At 36.1% G+C, this 21,897-nt stretch overlaps 1 protein-coding gene across 1 annotated transcript in view; it reads right to left on the reverse strand.

Annotated features, from left to right (window-relative positions):
- Nucleotides 1–21,897, reverse strand: part of gpc3 (glypican 3) — a 719,214-nt gene that overhangs the window by 602,267 nt on the left and 95,050 nt on the right. The window contains exon 2 of the mRNA XM_028815765.2: nt 17,885–18,046. Coding sequence (XP_028671598.1) covers nt 17,885–18,046 — 162 coding nt within the window. The remainder of the gene's footprint in view (nt 1–17,884; nt 18,047–21,897) is intronic.

A 21,897-nucleotide genomic window follows, 5' to 3' on the forward strand; every position in this document is an offset into this window, starting at 1 on the left:
AAAGACAGCAACACTTATAACAATGACAACACAATTACATTGACAATCATGTTACGTTATTTTTAAAATGTTTCCTTTTTTTTCATAACCGCTTTAACACACTACTTCTCCGCTGCGAAGCGCGGGTATTTTGCTAGTTAGTAAATAATGGAGTAATTAAACAATTAGAAGACCTTGAAAAGTAGAATGAAAATCAAGATGAAAATACTGTTAAAAAGAAAAAAAATACATTATCCCCATATAACTGCTTGGTTCATTTTAATATATATATTTTTTAGCAAACTTAGTTTTCTAATTTCTATATTGTTCCCAAAACACAGAACTTGGGAAATAACTGTTCACTTAATTAGCCCAGGGGTTCAATTAAAAACAGAAGCTGGTTGGAACAAAAACCTGCAGCCACAGGGGGTCCCCAGGACCTAGTTTGGGAAACACTGATATAGACCAATCTCACTTCTGAATAATGATGTCAAGATACAAAAAACTTCTCCAAAGTTCTAACTTCGGTAATATCACAAGACCAAACTGAATTTATTAAAGGTAGACAATGAGCTTCCAATCTTCAACACCTATTTAATGTAATATATTCATCTATAAAGTCTAACACTCCGGAGATCTTATTATCTTTGGATGTAGAAAAACTATTTGATATGGTTGAATGGGACTACCAATTTACCACATTGAATAAATCTGGGTTTGGTCCAAACATATGTGCATAGATCAAACTACTACCAGCCCAGAAGCTTCAGTTTGTATTAACATTATTTCAGACTACTTGAAACTAGAACACGGTACTAGACAAGGATGCCCCTTGTCACCACTGTTATTTGCAATCCCCATTGAGCCATTGGCTGTTCACTTTCAAAATGCATCAGAGATAAAGGGGTGGCGCAGTGGTAGCACTGCTGCCTTGCAGTTAGGAGACCCGGGTTCGCTTCTTGGGTCTTCCCTGTGTGGAGTTTGCATGTTCTCCCCGTGTCTGCGTGGGTTTCCTCCAGGTGCTTTGGTTTCCTCCCACAGTCCAAAGACATGCAGGTTAGGTGGATTGGCGATTCTAAATTGGCCCTAGTGTGTGGTTGGTGTGTGGGTGTGTTTGTGTGTGTCCTGCAGTGGGTTGGCACCCTGCCCAGGATTGGTTCCTGCCTTGTGCCCTGTATTGGTTGGGATTGGCTCCAGCAGACCCCCATGACCCTGTGTTTGGATTCAGCGGGTTGGAAAATGGATGGATGGATGGATAAAGGGGATTTTCAAAGAAGGACTTGAACAGAAAATATCATTATATGCAGATATGGTACTGTAAAGACGTATCAGTCCCACAAAATTCTGTTGCCTGCAGCCCTAACTGCACTAGCAGAATTGTAATAGATATCTGGACTCAAAATTAATTTGATCAAAAGTGTGTTTTTTCCAGTGAATTCTCTAAAAAACAACATTAAATTGGATACCTTCCCTTTTATCATTGCAGATCAGTTTAAATACCTAGATGTAAACATCACAAGTAAATTAAAAGCTCTTTTTCAACAAAATTTTTCTCTCTGCTTAAAAACTTAAAACAAGATGAGCATAGATGGTCTACCCTCCATCTTACTTTAGCGGGGAAAATTAATAGTATCAAGATTTATATTCTCCCTAAGCTTTCTATTTCAAAACATTAACAAATCATTTTTAAAAAAATTAGATTCAATAATAACTTAATTTATTTGGAATTCAAAATATCCACGCATCCAAAGGGCGGCCCTACAATGACCTAAATAACAAGGTAGCATGATTCTACCAAATTTTCAGTTTTATTACTGGGTGGCAAATATATAGGCTATAAAAACCTGGACAAACAGATGAACACACACTAGCTTGGTACACAATAGAAATGAATTCCTACGGTACTTATTTATATTCCTTGCTTTGTACACCAGTAAATGCAAGGTATCGTCAATATACTAACAATCCAATTGTCCTTCATTCACTCAGAATAGGGAACCAATGTAGGAAGCACTTCAAGTTAAGAGAATATTTTATCTGTGGCATGATAACCACTTTTTTTCCACCCTCTCAAACTTACACAGTTTTTAACGTTTGGAAAACATATGCGATTAAATCATTTAGAGATTTGTATATAAATAATGTCTTTACATCCTAGAAACAATTACACTCCAAATTTAGCCTCCCATTAGCATACTTTTTCCACTATCTCTAAATTATAAACTTTACTAAATGAAATCTGCCCGATGTTCCTCACCTCCCATCTATTTCTTGAGTCTTGAAGATTCAGACAGCATTTCTACAATGTATTAAACCATTTTAAAGACCCTTCCTTTTAAAGATCTCTGAGTGCAGTAGGAAAAGGATCTCTCACACAACATTTCAGAAAAGGAGTGGAAACCAACCATGCACAGAATTAACTCTAGCTCCATATGTGCAATGCATTGAATTATTCAAATTAAAATCTTTTATCGAGCACATCTATTTTGTTTAAAATTGTCCAAAATTTTTCCAAGACAAGATCCAACCTGTGAACATTGCAATTAAGCTCCAGCCTCACTAGGCCAAATGTTTTGGGCATGTACCAAATTAACATCATTCTGGACAAAAATTTTTAAATGGCTATCAGACAGCCTTGGTGTCACGATCACTCCTAATCCACTAACAGCTGTGTTTGGTGTACTCCCAGATGGGCTTAAAGTGGAGAATAGCAAACAACCTGTAATTGCCTTTACTTCACTATTAGCATGTAGATTTATCTTGCTCAACTGGAAGAATCCTAGCCCACCTCTTTTAAGTCAGTGGGTAACTGATGTTATATACTATTTGAAATTGAAAAAAAAAAAATCACATTTTCACTCAGATGGTCTGTTCAAAACTTTTTTTTAAAACTGGCAAGATATAATCAATGACGTTTTAGAATAAACATTTATATTGGGGGTGAAGGACTTCTTTGCCTCTTTACTACTCTCAAAGTTTTACTCTGGCTATTGGCCTTCCTCTCTTTCTCATGGGTGGGTGTTGAATTGAATTTAGTTTTGTTAAGTTTGATTTGATTGCATGGAACGTTACATGCTTTTAATAAATTCAAAAAAAAGGGGAAAAATGAGCAAAGCACTGGTAAGTCAGAAGATACCCTGTAAAATTACTTGTATTTTGATGTAAGATCAATACTTTCCAAGATACAATGAAGGAAGAGGGGTGTCAAATTTGACACTGCTTTTTTTCATCAATTTCATAAGACTGTTTATCAAGAACTAAACCACCTAGCAGGCTCAAATTTTGCATACTGGTACCTTTTATAGGTATTGTGTGTAACAAAATCAAAACGTTTGGTCCAGATGACACCACTTGGTAAAAGAAGACCTTCAAAAATGGTAAAAAAAAAAAAATATTTTGCATCTTTGGCTTTGCCATGTTTAGGCTTTCAGAAAGCTTACTTCTAACTGATTCAGCCTGTTGAAATTTTTTCCATGTTTAGATACCCCCACAGGTTATAAACAAACAAGAAACTGCACTGGGGTTTGACAAGCAGACCTCTAAAAAGTGAAAAAAACATTTTGGGTCTAATCTTCAAACCAAATTAATGCACTATGGGAATAGCCAAACATTTTAAAAATTATTTTCCTGTATCCTACATCGTCCCTTCATTCTCAAAAAAAAGTTTTACTTTTATTATGTGAATCTTTCATTTTTATTTTCCACACATGGGTTAAATTCACCATTTGTCAGTAATGATAATCATCAAGTTCTTCATCACAAACTTGGTTATAGGATTAATGGAAAAAAATAAATCACCAAAGGCACATTAAGCACAACACATGAAGAACAGCTACACTATAATGTGTTAAGTACAACTCTAGTTATAATGAAATGTTAACATCTTGGTTATGCAGCATCAGGAATGTGACCCATTTCATTTCTGTTTCAATCAATGTGCAGAGTGTAGGGCATCTTTGTCTTTTGAGATCAAGATGGTACTGCCTTCCCACTGACCGTTGTAGGTGCATTAAGCAGTGCAATGACACACTATAATGGTACCCAACAAACATCTTCTCTAGGTGGCCAATGTAAAGACTGTGAAGATTACTTTGGATGCATGAAACACATCAGAATGTCTGATTCTGCTTCACTCTTGTCATGAATCACACCAATCCAACATTTTTCATCATACATGCACCCAACATAGCCTCCAATAGGACACTGTCTAATGTGATGGGACACATCTGATCCATCAGGAGTGTGATCATGAGAGGGCAGGATCTCAGCTGCTACTTCAATAGTGAATATTTGGACAGTCAATTGACAGCCTTCATGAGACACCCTGCTGACTTTGAGTTTGTCATCTTCTGTATGGATGTAAAATTGGTATTCTCGAGTACTAGGTACTCTTTTGACCATGGAGAATCACATTCTCTGTTTAGTAACATGTGATAGGACATCATCGTCATTCAATGTGAAAAAACATTTGACATTTTTGATAACTTACTGATTGAAAACTCAATGATTACCATTATTGACACATAGCACATTCAGCCTAAATTTAGGATGGAAAATGAACATGACAGATTTGCATAAAAAAGTAAGGTTTGTGTTTTGAGAAAAAGGGATAATGTATAAAAAATTAAAAATACTTTTAAAATTATGTGCACATTCCCATATGTTGTTAGGGTGCTCTAAAAATGAAATACAAAACTTTTCTGTTTATTGCTTATTCAGAAAACCTATATAATTATCTGAATATGGAAAAAAAATCCAAACTCTGTGTTGGTTACAAAAATGTGTTTCTGAGGCCTAAACATAGTTAAGCCAAAAACTCAAATTAAGTTTTGGTCAGTTTCAAGGGGCTGCTTTGACCATGCAGGGTCATCTGGACCAAATGTTATAATTTTGTCAAATACTATACCAATTAATGTACCACCGTGCAAAGTCTGAGTCTGCTTGGTGGTATAGTTCTTGAGCTATGGACTTGTAGAATATGATGAAAAAATTAGGCCAAATAAAATTGACACCCCTGGCAACCTCTCATAACCCCCCGCCCCTACCTCAGTAAAATGGCTGTTTCTTGGAAAGTATTGATCTTACATCAAAAGAATTTTACAGGATGTCTCTGGACTAACATAGGTACACCTGGTAATTTTCCAGACTTTTTTGAGTCCAAAGTGCATGGGCCATTGGTTGGTTTGACATGGAATGACCCCTAATAAAATAGTAATCAAATGCAAAGAACTAATATGTGTAGCTTTAGTATTTTCAAATGCTAAAAAATAGGATTCTTTTGCTCCACTTTTACTGTTGTCTAAGAAGTAAGAAGTAACCACATCACAATTTTTCTTAAGTCAACATCCTTGTTCTATACATCTAAAAGAAAGCCAGGCACTGCTCTATCAGAAAATAATAATAATAATAATTCATTACATTTATATAGCGCTTTTCTCAGTACTCAAAGCGCTATCCACACAGGGAGGAACCGGGAAGCGAACCCACAATCTTTCACAGTCTCCTTACTGCAAAGCAGCAGCACTACCACTGCACCACCTATGAGGACATACATTGGTTTAATGAACTGCATAATGTATAAACATTTCAACACAATATGGTGACATTTTTTTGACATTGTTTACGATGTTTTCCCTCAAAACCAAAAAAAACTCCATTTTGATTTTACACCTGCCTGTATGCTTGAATTTAAGAGACGTCAAAGTGTAAATGCAGAGCCTTACAACCAGTTAGATCAGTCTCAAAACAGACTTATATGGGACTGGAAAAAGTACAGACATTACAGCAGTATGTGAAAGTAAAGCATCTCTGCTTTGTATTGATGCATAAATTTATTGAACGTATACAGAGATCTGTCCCTTTCTTTTGTCAGCAGCAGCTAAGCTGGGATAGCTTTCTCATTTGCATTGCTTGCAATCAGTTTGCTCCAGTGTAACATGCAAGAGCTTTTTCAAAAGCGCTAAGGATTTCAGCTATCATATTGAATAAATATCTGACAGCGACATACATTTATTGACAAAGAAACTATTCTATCATTAAAAACATCAAGACTTACAAAAATAAGGATACACATATTAGATACACAAACCTCCGCTCTTTTCACAAGTAAAACAATTTGTGCCTCCTGAAACAAAATCTGTCATAATTATCAAAAGCAAATTATCAAAAGTAAAGCTGCAAACCAACCCTACACCTCTCACAGTGCTCTTAGTGGCACTCAAATGAGACTGTCACATGTAAAAATAAAAAAAAGATCAATAGTATGTGACTTAAATTCACACTAAAACTTGGCGTAAAGACAAAAGCAGAAATATGCGTACACACAAAAAAATCCATATGCATAAATCTGTGCATTCGCCAACTTCCACGTTCTTCTGCTCCATAAATCCGGTTCGGCGTGAAAAGTAACACAAGTGCACGTGCCTGCCGCCACTCCCCAAACTCCTCCCAGAATTATGCCTCTTTGAATATGCAAATCAATATAAATAGCCCTTAAGCTCAGCATTCTGTGAAAAGGCAATGGCAAAGGCACGGGGGAAGTAAAAGAATTTCAGTGAATACCAAGTGTAGGCAAGGAAAAACATACTATTTGTTTGTTTAAACAGTGGTATAAACAACAAAAGGAAGTTGATCGAGTGACATAGAGTGTCGGAGACACTCAAAAGCTCAAGTTCACAAAGTCGCACTGTGCCCGAAATAAAAAAGAAGTTATCACATATCAAAGTTGCCATGAAAAGGCGACTCGCAGTCCACCATCTGAGTGACATATGAAAGCTTATTAGGGTACAGAGAAAAAAAAATAGGCACACAGTGGGGAAAAAAGCACAAAATATCAACTTTAATCTCGAAATTTCCACTTTAATCACGTAGTTTATTTTGTCATTAAAGTAAAACATCATAAACTTCATCTTAAAATTGCTTAATTTACTAGATTCTAAAATCCCATCGTAACTAAAGTAGCACGTTAAATCCTTTCTTTTGTATTTGATCTTCTATGTGCTCTATGTGTGTTAATCACTACGTGCTTCTTAGACAGGCTTTCTCTTCATCCGACAGGACACAGAATCCATTACATTCATGATATTACAGCTCTCTGAATAATAAAAATACTGAGATGTATACTTGATATCATTTTCATGATGATAGGAGTTAAAGCATGTTATTAAACATGGAAATATGGTGGCGCAGTGATTGTTCATGCCTCACGCAAGATGCTTGTTGCGCCATGCGTGACCTTCGATGAAATAATTTATTGCAGCAGTACTGTCTCTTTCAAATGTACTAACCCCCAATTCCTGTCCTTACTTTTCTTTCTTCAAATACCCAATCACCACACAATCAGCTCAGTAATAGACGTTAAGCCATCTGTAAGCAAGCTTAGAACGCCAATTCTTAAAAACTTTTAAGGAACATTGAAATATCTTCGTAGTACATGTTTAATTATTCTATCCATCTATCCTTCCAGTGTCGCGCCAGCCCCAGCAAGAATACAGCGCGAGGCAGGAACAATCCATGAACGGAACGCTAGCTCCTCGCTAGCGCTGTGGCACCATGTCCTCACATGTTTAATTATTAACAATACAGATTATTTAAATGAAGTTGAAGTTTTATCTGTATAATAAACATATTTTGCTGCATTTCATCTTAAAAATGATATCGTCATCATATGTAAATACGCGCTTTATAAAGTGGCTCAGGTTGTGCAATATTATAACTGTACTGCAAGTTTACAGTTATGTAATTGTACTTATAAGTACAAAGCATTCTACAAGGAGCACTTGATGGACTGATTGAGTGCGTTTATAGTTCTTGGGATGAAACTGTTTCTGAACCACGAGGAAAGGCTCTGAAGCGTTTGCTGTATGAGAGCAGTTCAATAGACGGCATGGCTGAGGCAGCGTGTGCTTGATGCTGTATACCAATAATTCTCTTTCCAATCAGCTGCTGTATAGCTGCGATTCCCCACTCAGATACAGTGATATAAATACTCCGAGTGGTGAAGTGAGAGTAATATGGAAAAAGATGATCCGCTGTGGCAACCCCTAATAGAAGCAGCTGAAAGAAGAAGAAGAAGGTGCAGTGAGAGTAATAACGCTAAAGCAGCTATGGTATTTAGAATAGTTTGAACATTCTGTGGACCATTATATTGTTACAGGTTAATTACAATCAGATGCATTAAACTAATAAACAATATGCGGTTAATTTCAGTGTATTTATAAAGCCACATTAGGGATGTGGATCTAAAAAAGAAAGGGAAACCACACTGGAACAGTAGCACTGCTTTGACACTGGGTGCCTTCAGTTTGCAAAATCGAGTGCAGAACTTGCGTACGGCAAGCATTTAGCTATCATGAAAATGTTCGTAGCTTTATACCAAGTTTAGGTTTTATACATAGCGATTTGAGTGTGAAAAACAGGCTTACGCAACATTTTTGTGCATACACACTGTTTATACATGAGGCCCCAGGAATTTCAGAAATCTAACTGCATAATGACTTGCACATCACCTTGACATGAAAACAGGCACTGAATAGGGACAAACGAACACGGATCTGCTCACTTTCATAGTAAAAATGCTCTTATCAACCAGTCACTGTGGCTTACCGTGATAAGTTAATATGCAATCAAAAATTAAATGATGTTGTGTTAATCAGATGTATCTAATGTACTATGCAACTAATCAAGTACTTTTCTGCATACAATATGTATATATTGATTAAAAAAATTAACTAATTAATCACAAATATTATGTAATTAATCACAATTAATCGCATCTAACATTAAAATATGTGATTATAAAATTTATACAAAAATCATAAAGTAAATACACACTGAATCACAAAATTAATGTAGAATCAATACAGAGGAATTAAAAAAAAAATAGTGGCATTGCTTCTCGACTTTCAATGCACTGCTAAAGACTGATGTAATTGAAAGAATACACCACTTAAATGGGCAAACATTAAAACTTGTGTTAAAAGTCAGCAAATGCTATCCCAAATTGTTTATCACCATTAACGATTGAAAATTATAATCTATCCTGTGTTGTGTCTGCGAACAGCAACCTCCAAGCTGCTTTTTTGCCAACCCCTTTGTCGCCCTTTCGGGCAGTTTAGCACATGTTAGAGTTTTAATGCCTTTATGGTTGGTAGAAACATGGTTTGCCTTGGAATTTTTTGGGTTACAAAAACGTGCCACCACAGAAAAAACGATTGTAATTCACTGCTCTACTTATACCTTTGCTCCCGGCACACTAAAAAAGATCTCCATACCTTAAAATCCCACACCCTGCATTACTTGGATGGTTATGTTCTTTGCATAAATTAGCAAACATACTGAAAACTGGAATAATGGGTAGTGATAATTATTACACTTCTATTTTTCATAGAATTTTGTCATTATATTTTAGGAGAGTCAGCACTGTCAGCTGGCTAGAAGACAGACGAGTTAAATACAGAGGGTACTAGAGACTTATTTTGGTTTTAGTGCCACTCAAAGATAACTTATTTAGCACCTATGGGATATGACATTGATTTAATCTTCTTACAGAAGTATGAAATGAAAATAAAAAAGGAGACAGTGCAATTTTTACCTTTGCAACTTTTATTCCACCAGGACTGCTGTAAATCTCCCTCTCCACCCCTTTTCCTCCCACTCCCCTACACCTATGTCAGTATGTATAAATCAAGAAAATGAAAACCAGTACTACGTATTCACATGTGGTGTATCATTGTGAACGGTATAATACAAAATATTAAACCTTTAAATAAAAATTTTTAACTGAATAAAATTTTTAAAGGTAGAATATAAATACAATACATGATGTGTATGTAATTCTTTAGGCACACACTTAATTTTTTGTATTATTGTTTCGCAAAAAAAAAAAAAAATTACATAAAAATACCACCCTGACCAAACTACTGCTTGAAGCATTTGCCTCGTGGCCAGGCCTGGATGGGACAATATTTTTAACGCATTAAACAGGCCACATCAATCACAAAAGTTAACACAATAACTTTCCAAGGCATTATATATAGATATATTTTACCAGGAGCTAATTTTATTAGTTCACTTGCGCTGCTTACTTAGTGGTGTTGATGTAAAAAAGATGGCAATAGTAGCCGGTATTAAAGCTGTATTTTGTAATGTTACAAAGGAAACTTAAAATTGATTCAATCAAAGGTAAAACTGCTCTTGTAATTTTCCTTACTCCAAAGTTATTTCTATGTAATTTACTTTAGTGTTTGTAACTCTGCTCCATTTCCTTTCCTGTTAGCGTTCAATTACGGAATTCATATGTGAGTCTGAAAGTCTTATTTAAACCACCTAATCACCATCTTGCTGGCTCTTTTACTCACTTTATGTTCATTCCTTTCTGTAAGTTATTTAACCTCTTGACTATTTTCATTTTGGTTTTCTGGGCTTTTTGTGGGGGTTTTAAGGATCTGGTTTTGTTGATTTTTATACTGCCTTATTTTTAATGCTCTTTTCTTTGATATGCTGGTTATCTTTATTTATTTAGCATTTCATTTTGTTACTTAATTTTTCTTGAAATTTCTTCTTTGTTCTTTGCAAGGTTTAGAAATGTATTTTGTATTTTCCCATATTTAACTTAATAAACTAATTTTAATAGTTCTGTGTTTGTCCAAGATTTTTGATGGTTCTAGCCTTCCCTATCAGAGTCATCATAACTGTTCTGATGTGGTATTGTTAAATTCTGATGTTTATATAAGTTCCATCATTTGTTACAAATTGTTTATAAAGTCTTTGATTCAAAAGGAAAATTCAAAAGGAATTCATACTTTTGTTTTTGGCAATAATTATGCATACACTTTGATTAAATTTGTTAATATTTTGTTTTGAATTTATCAGGATGCCATGTTGTTTTAGCTGTCATTCTGTAAAACAATATCCATGACATCACAGTCCTTTTAGAGGGTATGGGTAAGCACTGTGAACAAACTATTGTCCAATATTGTAGATGCATTTCTAAAAAACTTTCATTAGCGCTATTCCTTTAGTTCTTCTGGATACTGAATTTTGGCTAGGGCACTAGGGCTTTGAATTTGTTATTTGTTATTGGTTTTGATGCTTGAATTTGTATTATCTTGGCTTCAACTGGTAGTTTGTTCTGAAATATATTCATCTCTTGGTCCACTCTGTTTTATATAATTGCCGTTTTCCCATCAGAACAATAAAATAATTGACTTGTTCCCCAAAGGAAAGCCAATGCCTTATAAAAAAAACCTCCCAAACTTTAAGAAAAACTACCAATTAATACTTCATCCATCCATCCATCTTCCAACCCGCTGATTCCAAACACAGGGTCACGGGGTCTGCTGGAGCCAATCCCAGCCAACACAGGGCACATGGCAGGGAACCAATCCTGGGCAGGGTGCCAACCCACCGCAGGACACACACAAACACATCCACACACCAAGCACACACTAGGGCCAATTTAGAATCGCCAATCCCCCTAACCTGCATGTCTTTGGACTGTGGGAGGAAACCGGAGCGCCCGGAGGAAACCAACGCAGACACAGGAAGAACAATATTTATTTATTAAAGAATAAACAAGTCACAATTGTCATAATTAATTAAATTAACTAGACAAAGAAGCACTGAAAAGAATAGGAGGAAAAATGCAAAAAGGAATTAATATACAAATTATAAAATCAAAAAAGTCAAATCAAACATCTTTACCAAAGTAAATGATGAAATACAACAGGCTGACTATGCTAAAAGAGAAAATTTTCCATCAAGAAACCAGATGGTAAGAACAGAAAGCAAATACTTATTACAAAGGAGTCAAAAGCTTCAATTCCTAATTCTTATTTCTGTAGGTTTGAGTTTAAACATCAATTGAAACTAAATAAATAATCAAAAAATCAAAATCAAATTACAAAATCCAGAAATCATACAAGTTTAGACAAATTTAAGGCAATTGAAGCAAGAAGAATGTCAATTAAAGTCATAGCAAACAGCTGTGAAAAATAAAAGTCTTGTTTATTCCTCTCCGATGACTGCAACCCTAATGGCTAAAGTACCTGATAGCACTGACTAAAGGTGCCATGAAACAGGTGGGGATGACAGAAAGGCAAAATCTTAGCAAACAAAAGAGTAATGTTAGATCAATTTTATCAATGACTTTGTGAATGTTGTAGTACTAGTTTAGTTTACTACACACAGCCTTCTCTGTTGAAGACTAAAGTGGTTTAATTCTCTTAGCCTGTCAAAGCATGGTTGTTCTTTTGTCCTGGGGTTCAGTTGCCTTTTAACCTCTGCATAATTTCCACTGTGTGTTATGATTCTGTTTTTTATCTCCTGAGATTTTATGAGCTTTATTTTTTTGACATATTGTGCATAGTAATTTCTCCCAAGGTGTTGGCAACACTACACAATGTGTCTTTGTAACATAGTCACCAGAACAACAAATGGAACTCTAGATGCAACCTCAATAACTCATTACATAGTTTGAGCATGTCATGCCTTGATTTATATCCAGCAATGTTTTAATATAACTCTATGTTGCCTTCCATGTTGATAAATGGAGTTGCCTTGGGCCTTGCCCTTCCTGTGTCAAGCCAGCAACTCCATTCCTAACTTCTCCACAATCCACACCTCTTAGGTGGCTATCTGAACTTGTATTTATTAGTTTTACTGTGCATTCATTCTTCTGCCGTGCCTCTCAGATACCTTCAGGCTCCTTAAAATAGGATCTCTGACTCCTAGTACAGTATAAATGGGGGTTGACCCACTTCTGGATATGAAGCATGTCTCCTTACATTTGTCCATAACAGATTGTCAGACTGACTGCCTAGGGTACATTACTATAAGCAGAGTCTTTTGTGATATTGTCTGTTCTCATTTCTACTGACTAATCATCCATATACTTTCAATTCTCTGCTCCTTTTCAGGGTCATGGGAGTAGCATACTGAGAAGGATAATACAAACATCCATTTAAATAGCAGAGTATCTATTTTCTTCTTGCTCTTGCTGGAATACTTCATTTGTTGCATCTGTCCTCAAGCCAGATAACACTAGAACTCCAACTGGCTTTCTGATACATAAAGTGCCATCTGCGTACATAGTAGCACATAACCAAAAAAATCTTACACAAAAAATGTATTTCAGTTATTTATGCAATGTGTAACCTATATTCAATAATACATCGATAATACAATATATCATAACATTACCAAACAAAATTATCTCATTATTTTAGATCACAGACTCACTAACACAAGCTGTGCCAAGCAGTGCACAAAACAGTAGAATGAAATTAGCTCCTAGAAATAACCCCAAAAAGTGGGAATTTCCAGTTCTCCTAATTATCTATTTTTTGCACTGTTAATTTAAGATGAACTGGAACCATCTAAATAATCCCCTGTCACACATGTGCGACTAGGAGCGAGCTGAATGGACCAAGTGGAGGTGATTACTCGCCGGGCCAGGGGGTGGCGGGGTGCTCTAAACCTATGTCTGTTATTTCTGCAGATCAAATACAGGAAAACCTGCCTGATTGTCCATAAAAGGCACTTTAACCACTAAGGCTCTTTTTATCTTGGTGGACAAGTTAATACTGGAAATGTCTAAATTGTTACCCTTGATTTACATGTACACACTGCATTACTTACCTATGTAACATCCATTCATTACTCAAATCTCAAACACACGCTTCAAATTGATCAATATGGCTAAGGCTGGCAGCCTCACCTTCAAAACAGAGAAAGCAAGAACACCTTTATCAGAGCCAAGCGCCTGTCCATGCCCAAGGGCACTTCCCCTGAAAGAGCTACCCTTCAGAATACCTTAGCAAAGGCCAGGAACCACTTCAAGAGCTGTACTCCTGCTGGGATTTATAAGATAAACTACCTCTGAAAGGGTTGCACAAATCACACATTGTAATAGAGGTTGGCGACATCAGCTTCAATACCTTCACAATGTCCTGAGAGACAGATGTCTATACACTTTGGCTCTTTCATCATTGCACTTGAAATGGTTGCTCATTTCTAACAGAATGGCCACGGCTTGCACCTGAACAAACATAAAAGACATACTTCAATTGGGCAAGATTGCTACCTTTAAAGAGATAAACAAAAAACACTGCATACTGGAGCAGATAATATCGATAAACAAGGCAAGTTTCAGTGAGAAAATATTCAAAGTTTACTTAAATCATTACTTATATTTATTTGCCAAAATAAACAGGCACTAAATACCAGAAATTAAAAGTAGAAGAAAAGATACAACCTGAATGATTCAATTCAGTATCCAAAACAGCAAGCTTTGCCTCAGTTTAACCAGGAGAAATACCCATGTAATTTAAGGAGTTAATTCTTTTTTAACCACCCAAGACATTCCTTAAAAAGATGTGCCATAATGAAGCAGGTTTGGCTCCTTTGCATTTTCCTTTCATAGCTGGGGCTGCACTTTCATCTTAGTACATGTAAGTCTTTTTCAGTGCATCTTTAGATTTTGCATTTTCATAGCAAACCCTGTGTTCTAATCTTAACACAGCTGCATCATTACTCCATTTTCAAAGCAGATATGGCATCTGCCTCACTCCAGAATTGATTATATATCTGAATCTTACAATGGTACAGTATTAACTATTTCTCAAAAGCTGTAGTGTATTCATTTTTAGCCTGTGGCTTGATACATATTTTTAGTAAGTGACATCAGTAAACAATATTAGGTGATTGACAGCCTCCCTTTGGTAATCTTGTGTTTCTTTTAACTTGATGTTACTTTTAACCAATTATGAGGAATAAGTTAAATAATAAAGTCCCCAATTGCCTCCATTTTACAATTGCTTATGAACATATACACACTGGTTATTTTATCTGAGCTTAAACATACTTCTTCTTAACTTTTAGTTTACATTTACTTTTTCTCCAAATCTCTGTATTGGTATATTTATTTGCAGCCCAACACTGTGTTAATATACACCAATGGCTCAAAAGAAGAACAGATCTAATGAACCACTTTTCTAAAGTGATCTCAGACTTGGCCCGCAATGTCTTCCAAAACATTTACCTTCTTCACTAGCCCATCAAACTCTTCATTCTGCCAATCTCTTCCTTTTGCTTCTCCCTTTGCATGTGCTCCACTGCACCCCCAGCTTTCCCTGGCAGCATTATGTCATTGTCAGCTAAATGTTATGTGCTAAACTCTTGGTTAAATGAAGAATTTTTTTAAATCTTTGTCAGTTTATTCATCTAAAAGCTACATCTTCCCTAAATAAAACACTTAAATTAAATATTACAAGTCTTATTTTATAAACTAAAAACCTGTGATTTCTAAACGCCATTTCCATACCCACTTGTATCAGTTTTGCAAATATTTACTTTTCAAGATGTACTAAACCTTTACAGAAATATGTACAATATCTCAATATTTCAGTCATAGTTTTCCTGTGTCAAACATTTATATCTGTTATTTAAAAACACAAAAGAGATTGCTTCAGAAAGATGATAATGTGAAATTATCTTTTTTTGTGCTTTGTGTATTGATCCACATCATATTTTGTAGAGTGATATTTTGTTTAGTGAATTTATATTAGTCTCTAGTGCAGATTTTAAGCCTGTGTATTCACATATACGTTTTGACATATACAGTAAAATTATTACAAAGTAGTCTGTTTGCACTCTTTTATAAAAAGGTGACAGTATTCATGGTACATGGCCTTCATTTTCAGGCATAATGATGAAGATGATGTCCCACTGCTGGCATTTGCTCAAATGTTTATGAATCTACCAGAATTTAACCTTCTACGGAATAAAAACCTGGATTCCTACTGGCTATAACAGGCAGAAACACAGTCTATTGCAGATTTCATTCTGTGTTCTTTCACTGTACCAGATGATTCTGACTGCAGACATGTATCTTTTAAGAATAGCTCCTTCCCTTAAAGTATCCAAAGTTGATGGCATTCTCAGTCAGTGACAACTGCACACTTTTCCAACTACTGTATCATACATTAGAAAAAGCCCGACAATAATCCAGCCTCTAATTATGCATCGCCATCTACCACTGAGAAACCTAAGGACTTTTCCTTTCCACATTGCTGTTTAATTTTTGACCAGTCTATTAGTATTATGGATAGCACATCATGTTATATCCTTTAATTATTAGGGGAAAGGGCCACTATATTGATGAAAACTCATTTTTATTTAACATACTTGCAAACTGCTCACACAAAAAAACTAGCTGAAATACCCAATGTTGCCTGGGAGAAAAATAAAGTGTTTTTTTTTTTAATTGTTTGAGAAAAATATAATAAGAAAAACACAACTTTAAAAATAAAAATAAATTAACAAACAATGAAGACTCACTAATGTGCTTGTCTTGCGGTCTTGTATGTATGTTATCATCAAGCTGACGCTTGGAACCGGTCGACTAATTTCCAAAGCAACAGAGGCGCGCGGTGCTGCTCAAACATATAGAATGCTGCAGTCACCTCCAGTTCGCCCTCTGGTGGTCATTCAGAGTGTCAACTGGATGTTAACATGCATACAAGACCGCAATATCACCCCCACCCTACCCTGAAGGGGGTAGGTTAGGGTTGATTTCACCCTACAGTATTTTTAGTCGACCAATGAGAAATATGTGTGCCAAGTTTCATGAAAATTGCTCCAGCCGTTCGGAAGTGATGTTGGAACATACATTGAGTTTTATATACAGTATATATATACAGTGGAACCTCGAGATACGAGCACCTCTGTATACGAGAAATTCAAAATACGAGGAAAGTATGAGCGAAAAATTCAGCTCTAAATACGAGCATTGGTTCGCGTAACGAGCCACGAGCCAGGCTGTGGGTATAGCTCGCGGCTTAGCAAGGGGGCGTGGTAGCAGTTGCGAGCCGCGATCTGCGGTGTCTGCGTTTCTCACTTAAGTGCACAGGTGGGAAACTGCCCACATCCATGATTGTTCCTGTGGCTGATGGGCTGCAGCTGCCATGTCCTCCCCGCATATATAGAGAAGCGCGAGCAGGTTAAGGGGGAGAAAAAGTAAAAGAGAGAGAGAGAGAGAGAGAGAGAGAGAGAGAGAGAGAGAGAGAGAGAGTGAGAGAGCGAGAAGGCAGGCAGGCAGGCAAGTGCAGGCAAGTGCAGGCTCGCACAGGCTCGCGTGTAGCTGAACAGGCGAGCCAAACAGCTGAAGCAGGACGGTGTAGAGAAGGTCAGCTGCATTAAGAGTGTCTCGCCTGTTTTAGAGCCCGCATGGGAGAAATAGGTGAGACGCTAACAGAGAAGAAGCACCGGGGATTGTCATCTGTTTTTAAAGACTGCTTCTTGTTGACGTTTTAACCTCGTGTTAAAGGATTGTTATTCTTGTGTATTTTAAACCTCCACTTCACAACTGTTTTAAGGATTATTTATTTAAAGATTTATTGAATGCTCTACTGCACTTTGGACACCTGTTTTGATTCTTTTAATAATCAGTTATATTATTTACCAGTGTTATTTATTAAAGGTAGACTACAGTATATATAATTTATCAGTGTTATTTATTAGGAAAATTGATTTTTATGTTAATATATTTGGGGTGCAGAACGGATTAACTGGATTTCCATTATTTTCAATGGGGAAGTTTGTTCTAGATACGAGAAATTCGCTATACAAGCTCAGTTCTGGAACGAATTAAACTCGTATCTAGAGGTTCCACTGTATATATATATATATACAGTATATATATATATATATATATATATATATATATATATATATATATATATATATATATATATATATATATGTGATTTATTCCATTTGATAATTTAATTTCCTAAAAAGTAAAGTTAGTAAATTATGCAGCAAGTGTTAAAAACTGGGAAATGTACAAAATGTTATTTTTTTTCAAAATAGGAAAAGCCAAAAAGAAGGAACACATATGTCCTACCCTGAAAGAGTGCTGCATTTTGAATGATCAGAAACTTGAGCTCAGTGCTTGAGGCCTGAAGGCTTGACTCCATGCTCTGTTTGGCTGCAACCTGGTACCGTTCTTCCATCTTCCGTGAGCAGCATGTGAGACCCTTGGGCAAACACACCTGAAGGTCTGAACCTAAGCACAAAATAAACAAGGGAACAAAAGAACAGAGGTGTCATGTTGGTCACATGCATCAACTGTGCTAAAGGAGCATTGGCCATTATTTTGTCTAAGTAGGAAGAAAGGTGGTTTTGGCAGAAGGTCACTACTACATTCCTCCCCTTCCACCACAAAGTTGTGGTCTCAAGTAATGGGCAAATCCAAACCTCTGCTACTCTCAATGTAATTTTGCTTTTCAAACTTTTTGTGGGTATTATAGAAAGTGAAGATGTGTTACCAATACTCTTCTTCCTACATATTAACCACTTCTAACATGCTTGTACCATAAAAATTGGCATAGATTAAAAGACCCCATCTCCATCAGGAGATTTTTCAGGATTTTGTACAAGAAACATACTTGTTGCCTTCCTAAAATATATGACACCTTGCCGACAAGAACATGTTAATAATGGCAGTGTCTGGAAGACAATGATCATTTTAATATATGTACATTTTAATGATTTTTGATGATGTAATTTTAATAACATTTGTTGTTTACCTGAGCGCTACAATTTTGTGTGTCTTGTTGCTATGATGCTACATGGTTGCTGAATATGTCATGCATATACCATGTGACTCACTAGATCAAGACCTTTAAGATATGTAAAATCATCAATGTCCAGATTTTAAGATATTAAAGTTAAGCCCATGCAAAAGAGTAGCACTTAAGCAAACTGCAAATAATTTAGGGAAAAATTGTGGTTTTGAGTTTTGTTTAGTTTCTATAGAAAGCATTTTGGCTTTCTATATAAAACTTTGCTAAATGTTCAAATGACTTTACCTTTTACTAATTACTGCAATAATCATTTAGTTTTGCACCTAAAGAAAGTTGGCTTCCACTCATTACCCAAAGTCTGTCCAGTAAGGAATGCACTACATCACGGTCTAACAAGACAATTGCAAATCCTATACAACCATGTTAGGACTACATCCACTATATTTAAAACCAAGTTGTAATCTGTCTCATCTACAGGCTTTTCAGACATGTATTGTACGTGAAACTGAACTTTTACATTGCCATTCATACTCACAGAATGTACTCATTAAGCATAACTCAGTATACTGGCATAAAGAATAGACCACTCGAAGGTGACAGAGAGACTTCATCCAGCTGGACCCAAGAAAGACCAACCATGCATCAGTTGACTTCTGAATATCAACAAACCTGTGCATCCTGTGCTGATGGCATCATTGGGAACCAACTCCAATATTTTAAGAGATAAGCCACTGCTGGCATAGGAGTATCAGAGTGTAAGCTTGAGCAGGCATGGATACAGCACGTTTCAGCACCCACAACACAACAAACCACCTCAGGATTCCAAATTAGAACCCAAGTACTTCCAAGCAACGTGTAACACCTCAACATCTCACTAGTTTGAATGGAATGGAACAGTCTGAGGTTTTTGAAGTGGCTAGAGTGGCAATCCTGCCACCATCCCCCGAATTTTCCCTTGCAGGATGAAGAACCTGCTTGCAGGAATGGATGCAGGTTAACGTCATATGCAGGGCAAAGCAATTGCAAGTTAAGGCCTTATTCAAAGACATAAGAAAATGGAATCACTTCTGGCATTCACAGGATTTGAACTGGCAACTTTCTGATTGCCAGCACAGATCCATAGTCAGAGTCACCACTCTGATTAAAATGAGTAGTAAAGGGATACTAAGTATTATATCAGTGTCTGCACTGTCAACTCTTGAAGAACACAGGGAAAATGCAATCTAAGTATACCCTGCTCAAGATGTCTGCAGTGGAGATAGCATCAATTAGACAGGACTGAGAGACACAGCAAGTAATAAATGGACAGGGAATGCTGCCTGCTAAGAAGTCAACTTTCAGCTCGTGAAGAGCTCCTTCTGCATCCTAGAAGCAGATTGGGTGGTGGTGGATTGGAATCTGTTTTAAGACTTCTGAAGTTGAGATAACTGGCTGAAAAGTGGTCACCTCTTGTCGTGATGGATCTCAGCTATTGACCTTGCCAGTTTGAGAAGCCATTTGTTTCAAAACAACAGGTCTTCCATACTGAAGCTTTGAATGTGTGGTTTACAGGTAGACTAAGGAAACAGTCACTGTAGCAGTGGATGAAGCAAAAGTCTTAAATTTCAGGTAGGGGATATCTTCAATACAACTTTTAGAGGGGTAAATGTGGACTGTTTTATGTATGGTTACACCTTACTGTATATCTCATCAAGTTATCTGAACTTAATTAAAGTGGTGTGTTTCAAAGGATACCACCAACACCTAGGTGTTGTAGCTCTACTGAGAGATGTCAATGCTGAAACTGGCAGTGAGGGCGACACATGAAATGTCATGACTTGTTGGAAAAGGCCTGTGTACTCTTATTCTAAGTGGTGAACAGGTACTGGAGTTTGAGCCGTTTTTGTATTGTCTATAATAAACGGTAAATTAAATCACAAGGTTGCTCAGAAAATGACCCTTATATCAGCAAATGTATAAATATTGCACTTCAGTATCCCAAGAATTACAAATAACAATTAAGTTTGAATTTTTGACTCAAGCTGTATTATAATACAATGACCTGAGTGTTATTGTTATTTAACAGCCTGGGTTTCTTCTCTGGGTTAAGTTTATTTTCTGTTTTATTAGTTTTATCATTTTTATGTTTTTTGTTTTAATATTTTTTTATTAATACTGTTAGCATTTATATATTGTGCATATAAGTTTGAATACATTTCTTGTTTTCTGTGGGTGAACCCCAAGAGGTGGGTCCACCTTTACTTCACTGCTGAGGGACTGCCCTCAGCCAATGCCGTCTCAAAAAACAAGGCCCTCTCATGCCTGTGGTGACGTCACAATCGAGGTGCTACAGCAGCAACAGACGCATATAGAGAACCTGTCGCGTTGTACGCGTGTAAATAAATTATTCCCATTTAAAATTAATTAATGCAATGCGTGAAATAACAAAGGCAAGTCAGTTACGTTATGCATTTTATTTATTTTTATATAAAACGTCACACATAACATTTAAATCACATATTTGGCATACTTAACAGCGACTATTATATAGATATCAGCAACTCAACATTAATGCAATTAATGCTTTAAACATGAGATTAACCTAAGAGTAACACTGAATACTGTATTGAATAAAACAATGCAATACTGAATGTTCATATATGAAAATGACTATGATAAAGTAAGAAAAAAAAACTAGAAAATCACAGCGACGAGTGGTTGGCACCATATGAAAAATGAATATTTTCATTCATCTCAGGAAATCACATATTCCTGGATTAAACAGAAGTAACGTGAAAAATAATGCAGATTTACCCGTTAATAATCACAAGAAAAGCTACATTTAACACTTTGTTAATGCAGTTAAATCTAAAAAATAACAAGCAACACCAGATAAAATACAAACAGCCATTATTTTGGAATGACTAATGATAAATGATGATTTTTTTCATACCATCATAAAATAAGCAAAATTAACAAATGTGCTGATATTAATCTGTACGAAAGCAGAACGTTATATCAAAAGAACTGGCTTATTAGTTAGCTCTTTTTTGTCAATGTAGCCAGTTTACGTTTGGGGTTAGCTTTTTCCTTAAAAGTACCACGTTTATCTGCATTGAATAGCTTGTTACTTACTGTTCATATACATTTTTACACAACTGTAGCTAAACATTCCTTTCTTAAGCCTACTCTCAACAATAACATACTGTAGGTAATACTGCGCATGTATCAGCTGGTTTTCCCTCACCACTCAAACACATAACATTATGCCTACTAGTACTGCATAAAACTGTCCCACTTTCCCCAGTTTATATTTTTCCACATACAAGTACATAAGTATAACTTTATTGTT

Source organism: Erpetoichthys calabaricus, chromosome 12, assembly GCF_900747795.2.
Source record: "Erpetoichthys calabaricus chromosome 12, fErpCal1.3, whole genome shotgun sequence".
NCBI classification, from domain to species: domain Eukaryota; kingdom Metazoa; phylum Chordata; class Cladistia; order Polypteriformes; family Polypteridae; genus Erpetoichthys; species Erpetoichthys calabaricus.